Raw genomic sequence first — 22,657 nt, 5'->3', positions numbered from 1 at the left:
GGGCGAGGGCGTAATTCATTGTCTGTGGGGAGGGGGAGGGGTAATTCTCTGTATGGGGGAGGGCGATGGGTAATTCACTGTCTGGGAAGGGGGAGGGGGTAATTCACTGTGTAGGAGAGGGAGGGGTTAATTCACTATCTGGGGGAGGGGGAGATTCACTGTCTGGGGGTGGGGGTAATTCACTGGGGAGGGGGCCAATCACTCAGGGGAGGAGGAGGGAGGTAAATTGCTGGGGGAGGGGGCAGTGGGTAATTCACTGTCTGGGGGGAAGGGGAGGGGTTAATTCACAGTCTGGGGAAGGATGGGGTAATTCACTGTCTGTGGGGAGGGAGGGGGGTAATTCACTCAGGGGGAGGGAGTAATTCACTGGGGAGGGGGTAAATCACACTCAGGGGAGGAGGAGGGAGCAAATCACTGGGGGAGGGGTGTGGGTAATTCACTCTGGGGGTGAGGAGGGGGGATAATTCATTATGTGGTGGAGGAGGGGGGTAATTCACTCTGGGGAGGGGAGAGGGTAATTCACTTGGGTAGAGGGGAGGGGGTAATTCACTGTCTGGGGTGGGGGTAATTCACTGTGTGTGGAGGGGGAGGGGGGTAATTCACTGGGAGAGCCTGCGGGGTAATTCATTACCTGGGGAGGGGGCAATAGGCTGTCTGGGGGGTGTGGAATTGGGGTCAACTCCCGCCTGGAGAGGGGGTAGGTAATTCACTGCTTGGGATGGGAGGTATCACTTTTTGGGGTGGTTGGGGACATGAATGTGGATAACTCACTGCTGCGGGGTCGGGGACGGTAATTCACACCCTGAGGTGGGGGTAACTCACTGCCTGGGTGTGAAAAGGGTGCTGATGGGGGCATTTGGCATCTAATTGCCAGTGGAGGGGGCAAATGGTATTGAGTGTCGGGGGTAATTATCTGCCAGGGGTTTGAGTAACTGCATAGAGAGATCATGGGGTAATTCATTACCGCAAGGGGGTGGGTTCAGTGGTAATTCATTACCCGGGGTAGGGGGTGGGTGCAGTTTGGGGATTAACTCATTCCCCAGGAGGGTCAGGCACTAACTAATTTCCTGTACAGGGGAGAGTCTGGGGTAATTCACTGTCGGTGGTGGGGGCAAAGGGGGGTGGGAATGAAAAGGGGTAACTACCTGCCTTGGTGGGGTTAAGGAGGAGAAAGTGAGGACTGCAGATGCTGGAGATCAGAGTCGAGAATGTGATGCTGAAAAAGCACAGCACTTCAAGCAGCATCCGAAGAACAGGAGAATCGACATTTTGGACATAAGCCCTTCATCAGGAATGAGGCTTGTGGGCCGGGACTGAGAGGTAAATGGGAGGGTAGCTGAGAAAGCAATAGGTGGATGAAGGTGAGGGAAAAGTGATAGGAGTGACGGACAGGTCCAGGAGGCAGTGCTGAGTTGGAGGCTTGGGACAGGGATAATGTGGTGGGAGGGGAAATGTGGAAGCTGGTTGCAGGATCCCAAGGCGTTCTTTTTCCAGTCATCGGGAGGCAAGGGTTTGGCGGTGGAGGAGGCCCAGGACCTGCATCTCCTTGATGGAGTGGGAGGGGGAGTTGAAGTGTTCAGCCATGGGGCGGTGTGTTTAGTGGGTGCGGGTTTCCCAGAGATGTTCTCTGAAATAATCCGCAAGAAGGCGTCCTGAATCCCCAGTGTAAAAAAGAGCACACAGGGGGCAACAGACACAGTAGATGACATTGGTAGAGGTACAGGTAAATAAACACTGGGGAGGTTAAGAGGTAACTCTCTGCCCTAGCTGGAGTCACGGGGTAAATCACTACCCGAGGGGTGGGCTAGGGGTAATTCTTTGTTGCTGGGAGTGGGACTGGGGACTAACTACCTGCCCAGGGAAGCTAAGGGGGTAACTCACTGCATGAAGTAGGGTCATAGGATAAATCACCGCCTCAGGCTGAGGGTAACATTACCCCAGGTAGGGTGGGAGGTAATTCACCACCTCAGGGGCCAGGGTGAATGAAGCTCTCCTCCCTCATACTCGGTTTCTGAGTTGTTCTTGTGGAGGGCCAGTATGAAGAGGATTGGCCAACTGTTTCTGAGAAGCAGGCATGAATTGGTTCAGTGTTTCTCATGTTCCCTCAGTCATTGTCTTGTGAAATCCAATTGCTCAATCATCGGCAACAAGAATGAAGGATTCCTTTACCCACAAATAATTTCACAAATATTTCCTGGTCTTTCTTAAGGTAATAGGTATTTTTACATGACGTGAAATCACCACAAGAGCAGTAGTGACAACATCGTCACAGGATTTGTCTGCATTTTCTGATTGGAACCTGAAACTTGTGGTTCAGCATTGCTGTGCAAACTTTTCCAAATGTGCAATAAGATAAATAATCACTGATGCTGAAATAATCTACTCTCGAGATGGCTGCAGTTAATAAAATCAACATTAATTTCACAGCTAAAGCATAGTTGGAGAGATTTTTTAAATGTAAAAATTCAGCAGAAATCATTTTTACATTGGAGCCAGAGACAGCAAAAAAGGAGGAGATAAACAGGCAACCTCTGAATGATTCTGCAGGGATTGTTCCCTCCTGGAAATCCTGGTCCACTCCTCCTCCACTCATAACAGCCCTCTATACCCCCAGAGCCCCTTCACATCCGGTTACAAAAACTGCAGCACTTGGCCTTTACATCCTCCTCACTGTCCAAGGCCCCAGGCATGCCTTGAAGCAGTGATTTAAGGCAGTTCATTTAGTCTCGTCTACCATATTCCCTACTCGCAGTGGGGAGACAATGTAGACTGGGTGACTGCTGCGTGAAACACTTCTGCTCTATCCAAAAAAAAATGACCCTGAGCTTCCAGTTTCTTACCACTTCAACACCACCATGTTCACTGGCCAACATTTCTGTTGCTGGCTGGCTACAGTAAAGCTCAACACAAATGGAGGAACAACACCTCACCTTCCACCTCAATACTTTACAGGGCTCAACACTGAGTTTAACAATTTCAGAACATGAACATTTTTCTCTATGTTTCTTACCAATCTCAACACCCCCCGGTCCTATTCTGTAGAGGCTGTTCCCACACTGCCAACCCATTTTCAACTATTCATACTTTCCTTTAACACCCAGTCACCTTTTGTTTTCTCTCTTTGGCACCATCTCCATCAATTCAACTCCCCTCTTTCCCCCAACAATCTTATCCAGTATCACCAGCATAAATGCCACCATTTCCCGGCTGCTTTCAATCCAGATGAAGGGTCACTGGACCCAAAGCATTAACTCTGATTTTCTCTTTTTTTTGGCTATGAGCCAAGTGCTGGAAAATGAGATTAGAGTAGTTAGATGGTTGTTTTTGACTGGCGAAAGCACAATGAGCTGAAAGGCCTTTACTCTGCTAGTGACATCTATGACTCTCCACAGATGCTGCCAGCTGAGTTTCTCAAGCATTTTCTGTTTTTGTTTTTTTTCCAGTCTTACTCTCATGGCTAACCACAACCACATTATTATTTGTGATTCCTTCTGATGTTTTGTTGCACCAGCGGTGACCTTTTTACTGCCATCTACTGACTCCTGGAAGGAAATCAAAATTTCATATTTGTTCTGGTAAATGAATGCAGTATTTCAATATTTTCAACATGTGAACTTCACTGCTTCAAATGCAGTTGACAGAATCCTTGACCACATTTTTGGCCCCTTTTCCACTAAGGTTGTGAATTTCATGACAGATAAAAGATGCAGGGAAAAAGTGAGGAACTGCAGATGCTGGAGATCAGAGTCAAAAAGTGTGGTGCTGGAAAAGCACAGCCGGTCAGGCAGTATCTGAGGAGCAGAAGAGTCGAGTTTAAGCTCTTCAACAGCAATGAAGGGGAGTTGGGGGCCAAGGGAACTGAGAGATAAATGGGAGGTGGTGCAGCTGGGGGGACGGCAGTGAGGAATGCAATAGGTGGATGAAGGTGGGGAATGATGTTGATAGATCGGAGTGGAAGGTGGAGTGGATAGGTAGGAAGGAAGATGGACAGATAGGACAGTTCAAGAGGGCGGTGCTGAGTTGGAGGGTTGGATATGGGATAAGGTGGGGGTAGTTGAGATGAGGAAACTGGTGAAATCGACATTGATTCTGTGTGGTTGAAGGGTCCCAATGCAGAAGATGACTGGAGGAAGAACACATCATCTTCTGCATTGGTACCCTCCAATTCCACAGAATCAATGTTGATTTCACAAGTTTCCTCGTGTCCCCTCCCCTCACCTTATCCCAGATCCAACCCTCTAGAACTGTCCTACCTGCCCATCTTTCTTCCCAACTATCCGCTCCACCCTCCACTCCGACCTATCACCATCACCTCCCCACCTTCGTCCACCCATCACATTCCTAGCTATCTTTCCCCCAGCCCCCCTCCCATTTATCTCTCAGCCATTTCCCCACAACATTCCTGATGAAGGGCATATGCTTGGAATGTCAACACTCCTGCTTCTCGGATGCTGCCTGACCAGATAAAGGATACAGTCAAATTAGAATCTGATGCAACTTCCTCTTTATTTGTAATGCTTTAGTTCTCAGTAAGTACACAATCATTCATTATCTAACTGTTTGACTAGAATCTAGGTACAAGCTGTGCATGATGAGTGGCCAGGTCAACTCGAACAAGTGATGTGAGTTCTAAAAGTTATTAAATACCATATGCTACCAAGAGTGGTCACCTGAAAAAATAGCACAACCAGGACAGGTCAGTGGAACAATACTTCCAGGTCCCATGCCCCACACTCTGACTTGCTGTGCAAGAAAGGAAATCTTAGCACACCACCAATTTGATTTAATCCCAGCCACCATTCAAGGAATGCAGTACTCTGACTCCCAGGCTGCAGTGTCTGACCCTGATGAACTACAGCACAACAATAGGTTAAACAGATATGTCATAAAGTCATGGAGATGTGCAGCATGGAAACAGACCCTTCAGTCCAACCCGTCCATGCCGACCAGATATCCCAACACAATCTAGTCCCACCTGCCAGTACCAGGCCCATATCCCTCCAAACCCTTCCTATTCATATACCCATCCAAATGCCTCTTAAATGTTGCAATTGTACCAGTCTCCACCACTTCCTCTGGCAGCTCATTCCATACATGTACCATCCTCTGCGTGAAAAAGTTGCTCTTTAGATCTCTTTTATATCTTTCATTTCTCACCCTAAACCTATGCCCTCTAGTTCTGGTATCCCCGACCCCAGGGAAAAGACTTTGCCTATTTATCCTATCCATGCCCCTCATAATTTTGTAAACCTCTATAAGGTCACCCCTCAGCCTCCGACCTCCAGGGAAAACAGCCGCAGCCTGTTCAGCCTCTCCCTGTAGCTCAAATCCTCCAACCCTGGCAACATCCTTATAAATTTTTTCTGAACCTTTTCAAGTTTCACATCTTTCCGATAGGAAGGAGACCAGAATTGCATGCAATACTCCAACAGTGGCCTAACCAATGTCCTGTACAGCCGTAACATGACCTCCCAACTCCTGTACTCAATACTCTGACTAATAAAGGGAAGCATACCAAAGGCCTTCTTCACTATTCTATCTACCTGTTACTCCAGTTTCAAGGAACTATGATCCTGCACTCCAAGGTCTCTTTGTTCAGCAACACTCCTGAGGACCTTACCATTAAGTGTATAAGTCCTGCTAAGATTTGCTTTCCCAAAATTCACATTTATCTGAATTAAACTCCATCTGCCACTTCTCAGCCCATTGGCCCATCTGGTACAGATCCTGTTGTAATCTGAGGTAACCCTCTTCGCTGTCCACTACACCTCCAATTTTGGTGTCATCTGCAAACTTACCAACTGTACCTCTTATGCTCGCATCCAAATCATTTATGTAAATGACAAAAAGTAGTGGACCCAGCACCGATCCTTGTGGTACTCCACTGGTCACAGGCTTCCAGTCTGAAAAACAACCCTCCACCTTCTACCTTTGAGCCAGTTCTGTATCCAAATGGCTAGTTCTCCCTGTATTCCATGAGTTAACCTTGCTAATCAGTCTCCCATGGGGAACCTTGTCGAACGCCTTATTGAAGATCCATATAGATCACATCTACTGCTCTGCCCTCATCAATCCTCTTTGTTACCTCTTCACAAAACTCAATCATGTTTCTGAGACATGATTTCCCAAGCACAAAGCCATGGTGATTATCCCGAATCAGTCCTTGCCTTTCCAAATATGTGTACATCCTGTCCCTCAGGATTCCCTCCAACAACTTGCCCACCACTGAGGTCAGGCTCACCGGTCTATAGTTCCCTGGCTTGTCTTTACCACCCTTCTTAAACAGTGGCACCATGTTTGCCAACCTCCAGTCTTCCGGCACCTCACCTGTGACTATCGATGATATAAATATCTCAGCAAGAGGCCCAGCAATCACTTCTCTGGCTTCCCACAGAGTTCTCAGGTACACCTGATCAGGTCCTGGGGATTTATCCACCTTTACCCTTTTCAAGACATCCAGTACTTCCTCCTCTGTAATCTGGACATTTTGCAAGATGTCACCATCAATTTCCTTTCTGTCTATATCTTCCATATCCTTTTCCACAGTAAATACTGATGCAAAATATTCATTTAGTATCTCCTCCATCTTCTGTGGCTCCACACAAAGGCCTCCTTGCTAATCTTTGAGGGGCCTTATTCTCTCCCTAGTTACCCTTTTGTCCTTAATATATTTGTAAAAACCCTTTGGATTCTCCTTAATTCTGTTTGCCAAAGCTATCTCATGTCCCCTTTTTGCCCTCCTGATTTCCCTCTTAAGTATACTCCTACTTCCTTTATACTCTTCTAAGGATTCACTTGATCTATCCTGTCTGTACCTGACATATGCTTCCTTCTTTGGGACTTGTTGGTCTGAAGGGCCTGTTTCCATAGTGTAGGGAATCTAATCATTTATATGACTGGTCCAGTTGAATTCTGATCAATGTTAACTCCCAGGATGTTGAAAGAGTAGGGAATTCCAGTAATGACATTGACTATCATTGATTTCCTCTTAAAAATGGTCACTGCTTAACATCTTGCTACGTTGTAAATAAACATATTCATATTCATTATGTTAGGATAACACATGTCAACATCTAACTGGAATTTCATAAGAAGGTCTAGTATTCAAATTCCTTGTACCTCACTTCCACCAGTGGTCACTGCTCTTGCTACCATTCACACTTTCTTTCCTGGAAAAGTCTTCCCGCAATCTCTCTACCTTTCCGTTGCACTTCCACTTTCAAACATCTCCTGAAAACTCTGTCCCAGTGGCTCATATCATCCTTTTCTTTATTTATCCTTCAAATTGGCACTCAGTTCTTTCTCCACCTTGTTAAATATATCCTCTATGAGGACTTTGTTTTAGAGCACTTCAAAATGTTGAAGTAAATAAATGCAAAATCACTTGAGAGAATAATGTGTTTTATCAAAACTTTGATTTAAAATACATTTTATATACACAGTTTGCTATTAAGGAGTAAAAACAATTATTTTGATAAGTTAAGAATCATAAGTTTACTATTAACAATTTTTAAAAAAACAAGGTAGTTGGAATCAAACACTAAAGTACATTGTGACCTCAATTGCACTGGTATTTGTGTACAAAATATTCTTGATTTCTTTCAAGTGCTGAAACACTCGGGCTTTGGCATTCAGTTTATTTTTGTGTCTGATCATCAATAAAGAAGTTTTGAATGGTGAGTAACAATGTATTTTCTGCTTATTCTATTTGACAATCATGTCAAAGAGTCCTTTTCCTCAAAAAGACAGACAGCTGGCACTATTGAAAGTACATGTGGACATTAGATAAACAAGAGCTTGTATGCTTCAATTTAACTTTCACTCAGCAGACATTATGGTCAAGGTTCAGATGTGTTTAACTTTTCTAGTGTTGTGAGTCAAGTTAAGTTGAGGCATTTAAGAGAACATTAGATGATTATGTTATTCGAAACAATTTTCAGAATTATGAGGAAAAGGCAGGAAAATGGCATTGAGGCAAAGTGCTCATTCTGAGAGTTGATGCAGAAATGATGAGCTGAATGGACTCCTTCTCCACTGTATTAGTTCTGTGATTCTGTCTCAATAACTCATCCACAAATTTCCCTGATGTTGCCACACAATTTGTGGCAAACTATTAAACACTAAATAAAAATAATCGCAATATAATAATTACTTCTAATTAATTGCTACCATTTCAATGAGCGGGAGAATTTATAATACCATACATATGAGGGTTTTATGTAATGATGGCTATACTTAATGATTGAATAAAATATTTCCCTGGTCTTTTGATGCAATGATTCATCAGAGAATTTAGGAAATAATTATGTTTGACAATCAAATATTAGCTATTGTGCAAATATGGAACTGTGTTGTATTCATGTTATATTTCTTTTGTTCTGAGAGATGTACATTTAGGACGTAGCTCATGCTCAAGGCTTGTTGCAATATAGTGATGTTGCACCAATTATATTAATATATATGTATATCCATGTTAATAATGATGACGTTAACATATATCCATTGTAGTCTCGCTTCCAAATGCCATTTTAACTCTGTCCGATTCCCACGAGAAGAGCTATCAGAAATGCCAAGTTTCCACATAGGTACACAATCAGTAGGATCACGTTGAGTTCCACCTGTAAAGAATGGCAAAAATCATCACTAATGTAAAGTTTCAGCAACTTTTGACTAATTCTGAATGCATTTTTAATTTTTAAAAATGCATTCAGTTCAATTTTTAATATAGCAATTTAGCTGGTGGATATTATAAACCAGCGCTCCTAATAAGAGCCAAAGCTCAACAAATCTTATCACATTCAAGTTCTATCTCATTAACTCTCCTTGCTAACGTGCTGATTCATTGTCAAACAGCCAGGAATGTTCCAGATTCAAACCTCAACAAAAACCACTTTAGTTGAGGCACGAGTTGGGGTTGCTGCAAGTGGTCTGACTACTTTTGCATCAAAGAGGAGAAAACAGGCTAGGATTTTCACTCCGATGACTATCCAACCAATCCCTCTCGAAGTGTGTTTGCAAAAACAAACATGGAATAAAAATTTTTAAAAACTGCAGATGCTGGAAACGTTTTTAAACACAGAGAATGCTGGAGAAACTCAGCAGATCTGACAGCACTCTGAAGAGTCACTGGTCTCAAAATGTCAACACCTCCTTTCTCCATAGATAGTGCCACGCCTGCTGAGTTTCTCCAGCATTCTCTGTTTTTATTACAAGCAAGATTTTGTTCCTATATGGTACTGACACATGGTTAAAAAAAGCTTGTTAAGACTTCAGGAGTCAGATGGAGAACTGTGAATTAAGCACATTATTCAATACAATCACAGATTGATAGGGTGAGGGGGAAGTGTCACACCAGTGCTTCAGACTGAGACGTGATCTTTTAGAGGTCTTTAATATCATGAGGGACATGGATACGGTAAATAGACAAGGTCTTTTCCCTAGGGTGGGGGGGGGTCCAGAACTAGGAAGCATAGGTTTAGGGTGAGAGGGGAAAAGTTTAAAAGAGACCTAAGGGGGCAACCTCTTCACACAAAGCATAGTGTATGGAATGTGCTGCCAGAAGGAGTGGTGAATGCTGGTACAATTCAACATTTAAAAGGCACCTGAATGGGTATATGAAGAGGAAAGGTTTAGAGGGCTATGGGCCAAATGCAGGCAAATGGGGCTAGATGAAGTTAAAATAGCTGGTCGGCATGGACAAGTGGACTAAAGGGTCTGTTTCCATAGTGTAAATCTCTAAGAATTGACTGTAAATGTGTAACCAATTGCCGGTTCATTATTTATCTATTTTACTCAAACTAAGACTTTCAATGCTGTAATTGTGCCAGTCTTCACCACTTCCTTTGGCAGTTCATATACACACGCACATACCCTCTTTTGTGTGAAAAACTTGTCCCTTAGGTCTGTTTAAAATCTTTCCCCTCTCACCTTTAAACTATGTCCTCTAGTTTCAACACCCCTACATTGGGGAAAAGACGAGGAGAAAGTGAGGACTGCAGATGCTGGAGATCAGAGTCAAAGAGTGTGTTGCTGGAAAAGCACAGCCAATCAGGCAGCAACCAAGGAGCAGGAGAATCAATGTTTCAGGCATAAGACCTTCAACAGGAATGAGGCTTGCGTGCCAAGGGGGCTGAGAGATAAATGGGAGAGGGTGGGGCTGGAGGGGAAGGTAGCTGGGAATGCAATAGGCAAAGGTGGGGTGAAAGTCGTAGGTAGGAGAGGAGGGTGGATCAGATAGGTGGGAAGGAAGATATACAAGTAGGACTGGGGAAAATACCTTGACTATTCACCTTATCCATGCCCCTCATGATTTTATAAATTTCTATAAGGTCACCCCCTCAGCCTCCTAACACATCAGGAAAAATAGCATCAGCCTATTCAACCTCTCCTTATAGCTCAAACCCTCCAACTCTAGCAACATTCTTGTAACTCTTTTCTGAACCCTTTCAAGTTCCACAACAATTGAAGTCAGTATTCCAAAAATAGCCTAACCAGTGTCCTGTATAGCTACAACTGACTTGTGTGACAAGTGGAAAATATGCATTTACAGCAGATTGCTGTGGCAGAATAAGGAGAGCTTCACTTCAAATCAAAGTTCTATGCCCGAAATGTTCATCAGGTCTAGCAACATCTTTGGTGAGAGAAACACAGTCAATGCTTTCAATCAAATATTTTTTGAAGAAGTAACAAAGAGGATTGATGAGGGCAGAGTGGTAGTTGTGATCTATATGGACTTCAGTAAGGCATTTGACAAGGTTCCATATGGGAGACTGATTAGCAAGGTTAGATCTCATGGAATACAGGGAGAGCTAGCCATTTGGATACAGAATTGGCTCAAAAGTAGAAGTTAGAGAGTGGTGGTGGAGGGTTGTTTTTCAGGCTGGAGGCCTGTGACGAGAGGAGTGCCACAAGGATCAGTGCTGGATCCACTACGTTTAGTCCTTTATATAAATGATTTGGATGTGAGCATATGAGGTACAGTTAGTAAGTTTGCAGATGACACCAACATTAGAGGTGTAGTGGACAGCGAAGAAGGTTACCTCGGATTATAATGAGATCTTGATCAGATGAGCCATGGGTTAAGGAATGACATATGGAGTTAATTTAGATAAATGCAAGGTGCTGCACTTTGGGAAAGCAAATCTTAGCAGGGCTTATAAATTGAATGGTGAGGTCCTAAGGAGTGTTGCTGAACAAAGAGACCTTGGAATGCAGGTTCATAGTTCCTTGAAAGTAGAGTTGCAGATAGATAGGATAGTGAAGAAGGCATTTGGTATGCTTTCCTTTATTGGTCAGAGTATTGAATACAGGAGTTGGGAGGTCATGTTGTGGCTGTACAGGACATTGGTTAGGCCCCTTTTGGAATATTGTATGCAATTCTTGTCTCCTTCCTATCGGAAGAATGTTGTGAAACTTGAAAGGGTTCAGAAAAGATTTACAAGGATGATGCCAGGGTTGGAGGATTTGACCTATAGGAAGAGGTTGAATAGGCTAGGGCTGTTTTCTCTGGCGTTTCGGAGACTGACGGGTGACCTTATAGAGGTTTATAAAATCATGAGGGGCATGGATAGGGTAAATAGACAAGGTCTTTCCTGTGGGGTGGGTGAGACCAGAACTAGAGGGCATAGCTTTAGGGTGAGAGGGGAAAGACATAAAACAGACCTAAGGGGCAACTTTTTCATGCAGAGGGTGGTGCGTGTGTGGAATGGGTTGTCAGAGGAAGTGGTGGAGGCTAATACAATTGCTACATTTAAAAGGCATCTGGATGGGTATATGAATAGGAAGGGTTTGGAGGGATATGGGCCGGGTACTGGCAGGTTGGGATATCTGGTCAGCATGGACAAGTTGGACCAAAGGGTCTGTTTCCATGCTGTAAATCTCTGTGACTCTATGACTTCTTCAGGACTGAAGAATCATATTCTAGGAGAACAGTTAGGTTAGACTGTAAGAATTCACTTTGCTTATCTCTCCAGAGCAGCTGAGATTTTCCAGTGGTTTGAATTTTTTTTCAGATTTCCCGAACCTGAAGTATTTTGCTTTTTGGATGCTGATTCACAGCCACCTAAAGAACGTTTCATTTAAATGAACCTGTATCATCTTGGCTCCCTCTTATTTCCATCAGAACATTGGATGTGCAAGCTTTGATTCAAGGCTTGAATATGTAAATGTAGCCTGACACACCCATGTAATGCTGATAAAATGCTGAATCATCAGAGATTTCCTTAGGATGAGGCTTTCTCAGAAGACTCCATCAGATGAATGTAAAATAGCCAATGAGATATGTTGAAAATGAACATCAAAGATCTTCTGTTTCAACATTTATCCCTCAACCAATATGATCAAAACAAGAAAGGTAGCCAATACTTCATTGCTGCTTGTGGTAGGTTACTGTGCAAAAGTTGACTATTATATTTAGCTGCATAATAATAATAAATTTTGCACCCAAATGATTGCAAGTGAATTGCTTTTGAGAAATTCTTGGAAGTTGAGGCACAGGACATCAATAAATCTTAAGCTTCTGTTACTCATTTTTTGGGTGGTAGAAGTTTGGAATGTGCTGTTGAAGGAGGCATATAGGTTTATAAACCAGTTGTCCACAGCGATTCAGTTACCAGTCATCAGCCAATTTGATTCAGTCCACGCGATATCCAGAAATGATTGGAGATACTGGATACTCCATAGGGTCCATAATCTGACAACATTCTGGCAATAGTATGTTTATAGCATTTTCTGTTTATAAGGTTTATAGCATTTTCTGTTTTCATCCCTTGATAATTATGTTCCAAACTGAATTATAGTGAGCAGAGGCTCAATCTCATATGACAACCTTTTCATCACAGAAACCAATCAATGAACTTTCAATATTCTGTTCCAATGGTATGTTTATGCTTGCTAGGTTATTGAGAGCGAAGTAGGAGCGCATGTATCCCCAACCCCCAAAACAATTCTACCAAGGCTTCTTTGTTCTTTTACTCCTCTTGCAACAAAAGAACAACATGCAACTTGCCCTCTTAATTGCCTAAATTCTTAATTGTACCTGCAAACTAAATGTCTCTTTTCGTTACATACATGCTCCCAAGACTCAAAAGTAGCATGTCTTTTAAATGTTCTGCTTTTATGGTATAACCACTGAGGTGAATAAGATCACATTTCCCAAAGTGACAATCCATCTGTCACTTTGTTGTTATCTCAAAGAAATATAAACTGGTTCATTATACCCACATCACAGCTTACGTTTGCACTTAGCTCTTTATGATCAGCAACTTTGATGCATTACACTAAATTGTTTTGTCTACATCATTAAAAGGTCTGTCACATTTGCTTGGGTAATAACCATGGCTACACTTCAAAATTAGTAATTGCTGTGAGTTGCTTCTGCGACACCTTGGATATTGCGCAAACTACTACACTAATGAAAATTCTTTGTTTTATCAATCCCTCAGTTTCTTAAGATTGAAAGAACAACGATTGAGCAAGCTACCGGAGGATAACTGTCACTTGTGGGACTAGATATCAGTAAGAGGTCAACACCTTGAAAAGCGCAGCAAGAGAAGTGAAGAGAACAAAATTGAAAAGAGAGAACTTCACATTCTTCTGCTAATAGTTCCAATATTTTGTACCAACATGGTTGATATTGGGGTAAAAGTCTTTGAATTCTATACGCAATAATTATTTATTTCCCTTTACAAAGATGAATATTTCAATGCAGATGAGAAACACGTTTCTACACCATTTTGTTGCTCTTGAACATTACTGATATTAAGAACATAAGAAATAGGGGTGGGAATAGACTGTATAAACCTTTAAGGTGCTTTGCCATTCAATATGTTGGAAGTTAATATTTTGCTTCAATTCTACATTCCTGCTCCCTCATCATCTCCTTAGATTCCCTGAAGGTTGAAAAGTCTACACATCTGGACTTGAATATACTTAGTGATGAGGCAAATACAACCTCTTAGGGTAGAAATTCTCAAGATTCATAAGCCTGCCAGTAAATAAAAACCCTACTTGTCACTGTCCTAAGTAACCAACCCTTTATCCTGAGACTGTGTTGACGTGTTCTAGACTACCTCTCAGTGGCCAACCTGTCAAATTCCTTCAGAATGTTGTATGGTTCATTAGATCACCTCTAATTTTTCTAAACTTCAAGAATACAATCCCAGTTTACAGTATCATCTTACTGGAACCTTCTCATCCTAGAAACCAAACTAACAAACTTCCACTGTGTCATCTACAAAGCAAGTATATCCTACCTTAGATATGTAAACCAAAAGAAATCAAGGTATTCCAGCTATGGTTTCAACAAAACCTTGAGCAAGAATTCCTTGTTTCTGCATTCCAATCCCTTTCATGAAAAGGCAAATAAGTGGTTGTGGTTACTTCTAGTAACTGACCATGTGTCTTGAGTACAGTTTACAATCATTTATACAAACTAAATGCAAGGAGCGTGTATTCTAGAATTAGATCTAAGGAATACAGAAAAAGGTAGTCTCTTTATCACCACATGATGACTTTTTCACCACATGGGCATCTTGTTATTCGAATTCCATTCTTAAGGAACTGGTGGATTGGGTACAATTGCAACACTTAAAAGACATTTGGATAGATATGTGAATAGGGAAAGGTTTGGGGGGATATGGGCCAGGAGCAAGCAGGTGGGACGACTTTAATTTGGGATTATGTTCAGCATAGAGTTGGACTGAAGGGTCTGTTTCCATGCTGTATGACTCGACAACAGATGTCTATTCGAGGTTATGGGCTAATGTCATTAGTGTCTCCTTCATCCAGTCAAGGAGGAGTTAGATTGGCACTGCTTTGTTCCCATTCCTTATCAATGCCTTTCACATTCCAGATTCTAAATATCTTCCGAATCCGAGGTCTCTCAGGAATATTTTGTTTACATTAACAGATTCCTGCTGACACTAACATCTGGTTGCACAAGGGACTGCTCTTTGATTGTTTGTATAAAAATCTCTTTCATCCTTACAGCCTTATTCACTCTAACAAAAGAACAAAGAACAAAGAAAATCACAACACAGGAAGAGACCCTTCAGCCCTCCATGCCTGCACCAATCCAGATCCTCTATCTAAACCTGTCGCTTATTTTCTAAGGATCTGTATCCCTTTGCTCCCTACCCTGTCATGTATCTGTCTGGATACATTTAAATGATGCTATCATTCCCGGCCCTACCACCTGCGCTGGCAATGTGTTCCAGGCACCCACCACCCTCTGTATGAAGAACTTTCCACCCTAAATGTTTCCCCTTTCACTTTGAGCTCATGACCCCTAATAATTGAGTCCTCCACTCTGGGAAAAAGCTTATCCACCCTGCCTAAATCTCTCATGATTTTGTCGACCTTAATCAGGTTCCCCCTCAACCTCCATCTTTCCAATGAAAATAATTCTAATCTACTCAACCTCTCCTCATAGCTAGCATCCTTCATACCAGGCAACATCCTGGTGAACCTCATCTGCATCCTCTCCAAAGCATCCACATCCTCCACAGAACTGTATGCAATATTCCAGATGTGGCCAAATCAAAGCCTTATGCAACTGTAACATAACCTGCCAACTCTAGTACTCAATACCCATGTGATGAAAGAAAGCATGCCGTAAGCCTTCTTGACCACTCTACTGACCTGCGTTGCCACTTTCAGGGAACAATGGAACTGAACACCCAGATCTTGCTGTACATCAATTTTCCTCAGGACTTTTCCATTTTATGTATAGTTAGCTCTTGAATTGGATCTTCCAAAATGCATCACCTCACATTTAACTGGATTGAACTCCATCTGCCATTCCTCTGCCCAACTCTCCAATCTATCTATATTCTCTGTATTCTCTGACAGTTCCCTTCACTATCTGCTACTCCAACAATCTTAGTATCATCTGCAAACTTGCTAATGAGGCAGGCTACAAATCATTTATGTATATCACAAACAACAATGGTCCCAGCACTGATCCCTGTGGAACACCACTGGTCACAGGTCTCCATTTTGAGAAGCTCCCTTCCACTACTACTGTCTCCTGTTGCCCAACCAGTCCTCTATCCATCTAGCTAGAACATCCTGCTGGACCCCATACAACTTCATCTTATGCATCAACCTACCACGGGGAACCTTATCAAATGTCTTACTAAAGTCCAGTATGTGACATCTACATTCCTTCTCTCAATCAACTTTGTCAACTCTTCAAATAATTCAGTTAGGTTTGTAAGACATGACCTTCCCTGCACAAAACTATGCTATCTATCACTAATAAGCCAATTTTCTTCCAAATGGGTATATATCCTATCCCTCAGTATCTTCTCCAGAAGCTTCCCTACTACTGAAGTCAGGCTCACAGGTCTGTAATTACCTCGATTATCCCTGTTACCCTTCTTAAACAAGGGTACTATTTGGTTTCCTAATTTCTTGCTGTGCTCAAATGCTAAGTGGAGAATATAAGATCAGCCTTCAAAGCACATTGCACAGCAGGATTGAGGAGCTTCACCTCATTTACAAACCAGATGTGCTTGATGATGATTAACAGCTAGTTAAGACAGAATGTGGTTCACTCATCAGAACTACGTTGGGGCTCTTGGGACACAGTGGTATAGCATCCTTACCTTTGAGTCAGGAGGCTTGAATTCAAGGACCAAGTGCTTCTGAGATGCATTATAAGCTCGCTGAACAGAATGAATAGATAATACCTGACCAGATTGTGTCAGATTGGCTCAATGGTAGGCCACTTATCTGAGTCAGAAGATTGCTGGTTCAATCATCAAATCTTGGTTATGTAAACCTCTCTATCACTTGAAGCAATACTGATGAAATCCTGTACGCCAAGTGCACTTTCTTGAGAATTAATCTAAAATCAGAATCCTCAGCTGAATTTGAATACCTAATGGTATTATTTGAAGATAAATGGAGGTCTTCTGCTCTAATGTTCAAGCCTTAAAAAATATGAGCAATTTTATGACATGTCACCATGCAGAAGGTGACTGTTACATTTGGGTACATAATGATCAAGTTTCACTTCAAAAGTAATCACTGCCTGTCTTCCTCATCTCCTCCAGACGTTTAAGCAGAAAGGAACACAAAGAAAGTGTTACTCATCAACCTACCAAAGCATGTCTAGTATCAATGGGATTACTATCAAGTAAGAGGCCTACACCTTAATGAACAAACAAACACTGACGAGACAAAGACCAAACATCCCTGGCTAATGACTCCAATAGTCCTTCCAATGTGCTTGGTGTTGGAATAAGGAACTTTAATTTAAAAATCACACAACAGCAGGTTATAGTCCAATGGGTTTATTTGGAAACTCTAGCTTTCGAAGTGCTGCTCCTTCGTCAGGTTTGCTCCCCCAACATCAAATATGTGGCAATGTTTACTTTTAAGATAAGTAATGTTACAATGTTGATAAGACACAACATCCTTTACAATGGTGTTGCTTTCAATTATTGATCATATGAACATGGGAAGTAGAAGTAGGGACTATATGGCCCTCTGTGCTGCTCTGCCATCCAACACAAATGTTTGCATCAATCCACTTTCTCACTGTCTTCTCATTTCCTTTGAGTCCTTAAGTGATCAAAAATTTGTCCATTGAAACCACGAATGTACTCAATGATTGAATATTCACAAACTACTGTTAAGGAATTCCAACTTCGCACATACAACCCTTTGCTCAAAGAAAGGCATTCTATTTCAGTACCACATGATTGACTTTTCCTCCTGCAGTATTGATTTCTTGATTATCCATCTAGAGGAATCAATGGTTTAAATTTCTAAGCTGTCAAACCCAAATTCCTGATGAAGGGCTTATGCTCCTCAGATGCTGCCTGACCTGCTGCGGTTTTGCAGTGCCACACTTTTTGACTTGGATTTCTCCAGCATCTGCAGTCCATACTTCCTCCTTGTTACAATGCAGGTTTATTCCATGAGGCATCATGAGACTGAACAAGCCAATATTCTGCATTTTCATAGATGCATTGGGTGTCTTTCAAATGGCAGTGGGATCTGGAGTGCAACATTTTCTTCCTTTATCTCTCTCCCTCTGTCATTGCCCCTTCTCATCATTAAAATGATGTGAATCAAAATATGATCCAGATTCATGGACAAATCATCATTCCAAATTGATAGCAAAGTTCCATCCAGTCATTAAAGTTAGTGCCACCATACTTCAACAAGACCTTCATAGGGTCTTTGAAGGATTTTCTTTGTCTTCCACTGGAATAATGGCCATTTAAGGGTTGAATTAAGAAAATCAGATCTTATGAGGGAGATGTTCCTCAACCATCTGGACTAGTCCAAAAAAGTTAATTTTGAAGGGCTTTTTCCCTTGATGGTTGTGAAACTGGTGTCAAGAGGGACACTGGTGTTCATTTGATAATGCTTCCATTGATTTTGAAGGATTCAGCATAGGCAACACTGATGGACTTTCTCCTCCAGATGATTAAGCAGAAAGGAACATAAAGACGGCTGAATAAGCCAAATTACCAAAGGATGACTATCATCACTGGGACTACCATCCAATAAAAAGCCAGTAACTTGAATAACAGATCAACATAAGCAAAGCGGAAAATATTGAGAAGATAAATTCCAAATTTCATCTACTATAACTCCTTCCATGTACTTGATATCGGAATAAGGAACCTTGAACTGTTAAATTTAATTTGCTCTTTGCACCTCCAACACCAAAGTAAATGTGCTGCAATGTTCATATTTTAGATAAGCAATGTTTCAATAACGATAAGAGACAATCTCCTTTACCATGTCGTTGCTTTCAGTTATTATTTATCATATGAACTTTCTAAGTAGAAGTAGGAACTACCACATGGCCCTCTGTGCTCCTCTGTCATTCAACACAGTCATAGTTGACCTTTTGTATCAATCCACTTTCTCACTTCTCATATCCCTCGATTCCTTGAGTAATCAAAATTTGTCTATTGAAACCATGAATACACTCAACGATTGAGTATCCACAAACCTCTGTTAAGGAATTCCAAATTCCAATACATAACCCTCTGCTCAAAGAAAGGTATCCCATTTCAGTCCCACATGATTGATTTTTTATCTTGCAGCACTGATCTCTTGACTCCCCATCTAAAAGTACCAACAGCCTAAATTTCTAAACTGTCAAATTTTATTACGATCTTGTGTGTTTCAATCAGATAATTTCTATTCCATGAATACAGACCAAATTTATTCTGCCTCTTATTCTTCCCAAGCTTTGGTGATCAAAACTGAGCCTGGTACGCTGGCTATGGTCTTACCAGAGTATTCACCACTGGCTGCCCCATTGATTTGTCTACTCAGAGTTGTAGGATTCTAAGACGAGGCATCATGAACAAGCCAATATTCTAGATTTTCATAAATGTCTTTCAAATGGCAGTCAGATCTGGAGAATAGCATTTTCATCCTTTTTCTCTCTTTGCCATTGCCCCTTCTCACCATTAAAATATGATCCAGATTTATTGACAAATCACCATTCCAAATTGGTAGCAAAGTTCCATCCAGTCATTAAAGTTAATGCTACCATAGTTCAACAAGACCTTCATAGGGTCTTTGAAGCATTTTCTTTGTCCTCCAATGGAATAATGGCCATTTAAGAGTTGAGTTGAAAAAAATCAGATCATGAGGGAGATGTTCCTCAGCCATCCAGACTGTGTGACGCATCCAAAAAGTTAATGTTGCAGGGGTTTTCCCTTCATTGTTGTGAAACAGGTGTCAAGGGGGACACTGGTATTAGTTTCATAATCCTTCCATTGATTTTGAAGGATTCAGCAGAGGCAACACTGATGGGCTTTCTCTTCTCGTTGATTCAGCAGAAAGGAACATAAAGACGCTTGAATGAGCCAAGCTACCAAAGGATGACTGTCATCAATGGGACTACCATCCAGTAAGGAGCCAGAAACTTGAAAAACAGATCAATATAACCAACGTGGAAAATATCGAGAAGATAAAGCTCAAATGTCATTTGCTAATGACTCTAATAGTCCTTCCACATACTTGATATTGGAATAAAGAACCTTGAACTATTAGATTTAATTTGCTCTTTGCTCCTCCAACACAAAAGTAAATGTGCTGCAATGTTCGTATTTAAGATAAGCAATGTTTCAGTACAGATTAGAGGCAATCTCGTTTACCATGGGGTTGCTTTCAATTATTATTGATCATGAGATGTTGAAGCCCTTTGAGGTGCTTTGCCATGCAGTATAACTAATTTGTCTCAACGAACCTTCCTGTTCCCGTTCTGTCACAATAAGCTTCCCAAGGCCAGTCTTGAACATCCTAAAAAGGATAAACACACCCTCTGGTGTGACAAATTCCAATGGTTCATAATACTTTGAGTAAGGAAACTTATTTTATCCTCAAATCTAAACGTTTGGATATCTTTTGGTTGTTTCCCATGTTCCAGATTTGCCAGCCTCTCAAGCCCCTTTAGAACCTTGCACAGGTCAATGAGATCACATCTCATCCTTCCAAACTCCAAGAGCAAAAGCCCAATTTACTCAATAGCTCTTTGAAGAACAACACTTTAATCATAGGAATCAGTAATCCTTCCCTGTACCTCCTCCCAGACCAAAATGTCCTCTTTTCAACTTGGACTGCAAAGCTGCATGCGAGACTTCAGATTTGATCTCAAAGTCCAATACAGTTGGCAAAACTTTCCTGTTTGCGTACATCAATACCCTTACATGAAAGACAAATGTGCCATTTGCTTCCTACTTGCTCGATGTATATTCGAGACTAGTTTAGGTGCTATATGAGGTGATCCTCCAAATTACGTTGATGGGGTCAGATAATGGAAACTGTGCTTTGTTCTAACCTGAATATGCTGGATGCTGATTAATAACTGCCTAAAGAATAAAATGCTTTATTCATCAGATTTGCATCAGCCTGGCTTCGTGATAGGACTCTCATCTGAGTCAGAAAATTGCAAGCTGAATGCCCCAAATTAAAGCTTCATTCGGAAAGTTAGTAAATCTTTGATGCAATACCAATAAGGTGTTGCAATGTTAATGATATTGTCCTGTGGATGAGTAATAAAGAAAGGATTCCTCAGGAGATTCAATGTATCTGATGATCTTATTTGAAGATGATGAGGTGAGGTCTTCTTTTTAACATTAATTCTATATCCAACATCATAAAATCAGATGATTATTCATTATTCCAGTGCTGCTTGTGGGTTCTTATTGTGTACTAGTTGTTTACTGTATTTAGCTGCACAGTGATAAAGTCTGCTGTTCTAAAGGGATCCCTTACCATGAAATGCCTCTGGAAGATCTGGGGAAGGTGAGGAACGTCCCATCAGTACAAGTTATTTGTTCTTTCCAATGTCTTTCAGGTTAGGAGTTGTAAGATAGTCATGATACAATGAATTAAGGAAGCTTCCAGAGTATGTCTGGAAGCCATTGGACTATCCTCCATGAGGAGAGAGCATATTAAAAGGAGGGGAGCAGCAGAAGCAAAGAGGCAAATAAAAAACAAGTGCAAAGGAAAAACTCTACATTCATTAGCTAATGATTCTCCAAATACTTCCAATGTGCTTGATGTTGGAGAAGGAACCTTGAACTGTTAGATTTAATTTGCCCTTTGTTCGACTACTTGAAAATAACTGCATGGTAATGCCCATCCTTATGGTAATTAACGTTTCAACAGAGATAAGAGACAATTTTCTACAGCGTACAGAACATAAGATATAGGAGCTGGAGTAAATCATAGGTCTTCCTGAGCCTGACCTTCAATTCAACACAATCAGAGATTCTTCTGCTTCAATTCAAACCCGCTCCCTCTCTATATTCCTTGAAACCAAAATTTGCTCATCTGAATCTTGAATGCAGTCAACTTCACAACATGCACAAACATCTGGGATAAAGCAATGCAAGTGATTCAGAAAAATCAGAGCAAAGAAATTTCTCCTCATCTCAGTCCTAAATAATCAACTTCTGATCATGACACCGTGCCTCTGTGTTCCAGATTTCTTAAGTAGGAGAAATCAGCTCAAGGATCTACTTCTATGTTTCACTTCTTATTTGTCTAAATTCCATAAATGCAAACCCAATTTACTTAGCCTCTCAGCAAAGGGAATCTCATCCAAGATTCCAATTTAATGAAGTTTGGTTGCACTATCTCCAAGGTAAAGGTACTGTTCCTTAGATATTGAGACTAAAACTGAGCACAGGTGTAGTTTTATCAATAGCCAAGAATGGACAACATGCATTGATTTTACAGCAACCAAAACTCTCTATTCTAGCTTTGATTGTACTCAAGAGGAGTATCCATTTCCTTCCTTAACTGCTTGCTGCACATGAATGCTAACTTAATCCTAGCACACGTACACTCGAACTCCCCCAGAACATCGGTATCCAAATGTGTAGAACATTTGAAAACAAAGCTTAAGTATTCTATTTATCGGAAAAATAACTTCACATTTTTCTGATCCAATTGTGTATTATACTCTGTCTGCCTGCTCACTTTTAACCTGTGTTTGCCTCAGGATACAAAAAGAGCAATGATTTGTGTAAAATACCAGAGGATGATTGGCACCCATAGGATGATGATTCTAGAGTAAGAAGCCAACAGGGCTTCTTAATATGAGGGTCAATGGAAATGAAAATAATTGAAAAGGAAAGCAAACAAAACATAGCTAATGGTTCCAATAATC

The 22,657-nt window shown here is 41.4% G+C and overlaps 1 protein-coding gene and 1 long non-coding RNA gene across 4 annotated transcripts in view; one reads left to right on the top strand and one right to left on the bottom strand.

The window, feature by feature from the left end:
- Window positions 1–1,201: 1,201 nt before the first annotated feature.
- On the top strand, window positions 1,202–20,975 carry LOC148149109 (uncharacterized). Its single transcript, XR_015758124.1, has 3 exons — window positions 1,202–1,320; window positions 13,443–13,638; window positions 19,818–20,975. It is a non-coding gene; the product is annotated as an uncharacterized LOC148149109 (long non-coding RNA).
- LOC122554224 (ferric reductase 1) overlaps window positions 7,385–22,657 on the bottom strand; it is a 62,231-nt gene continuing 46,958 nt past the window's right edge. For all 3 annotated transcript variants that reach the window (XM_087990502.1, XM_087990504.1, XM_087990503.1), the window contains exon 16: window positions 7,385–8,618. In XM_087990502.1, the coding sequence (XP_087846628.1) occupies window positions 8,529–8,618 (90 nt within the window). In that variant the 3' untranslated portion in view covers window positions 7,385–8,528. The remainder of the gene's footprint in view (window positions 8,619–22,657) is intronic.

This window comes from Chiloscyllium plagiosum, unplaced genomic scaffold, assembly GCF_037043375.1.
Source record: "Chiloscyllium plagiosum isolate Xiang-an unplaced genomic scaffold, Cpla_swu_hap1 HiC_scaffold_9, whole genome shotgun sequence".
Taxonomy (NCBI): Eukaryota; Metazoa; Chordata; class Chondrichthyes; order Orectolobiformes; family Hemiscylliidae; genus Chiloscyllium; species Chiloscyllium plagiosum.
Note: the sequence above shows the minus strand (reverse complement) of the source record. Positions and strands in the feature narration are given on the sequence as shown.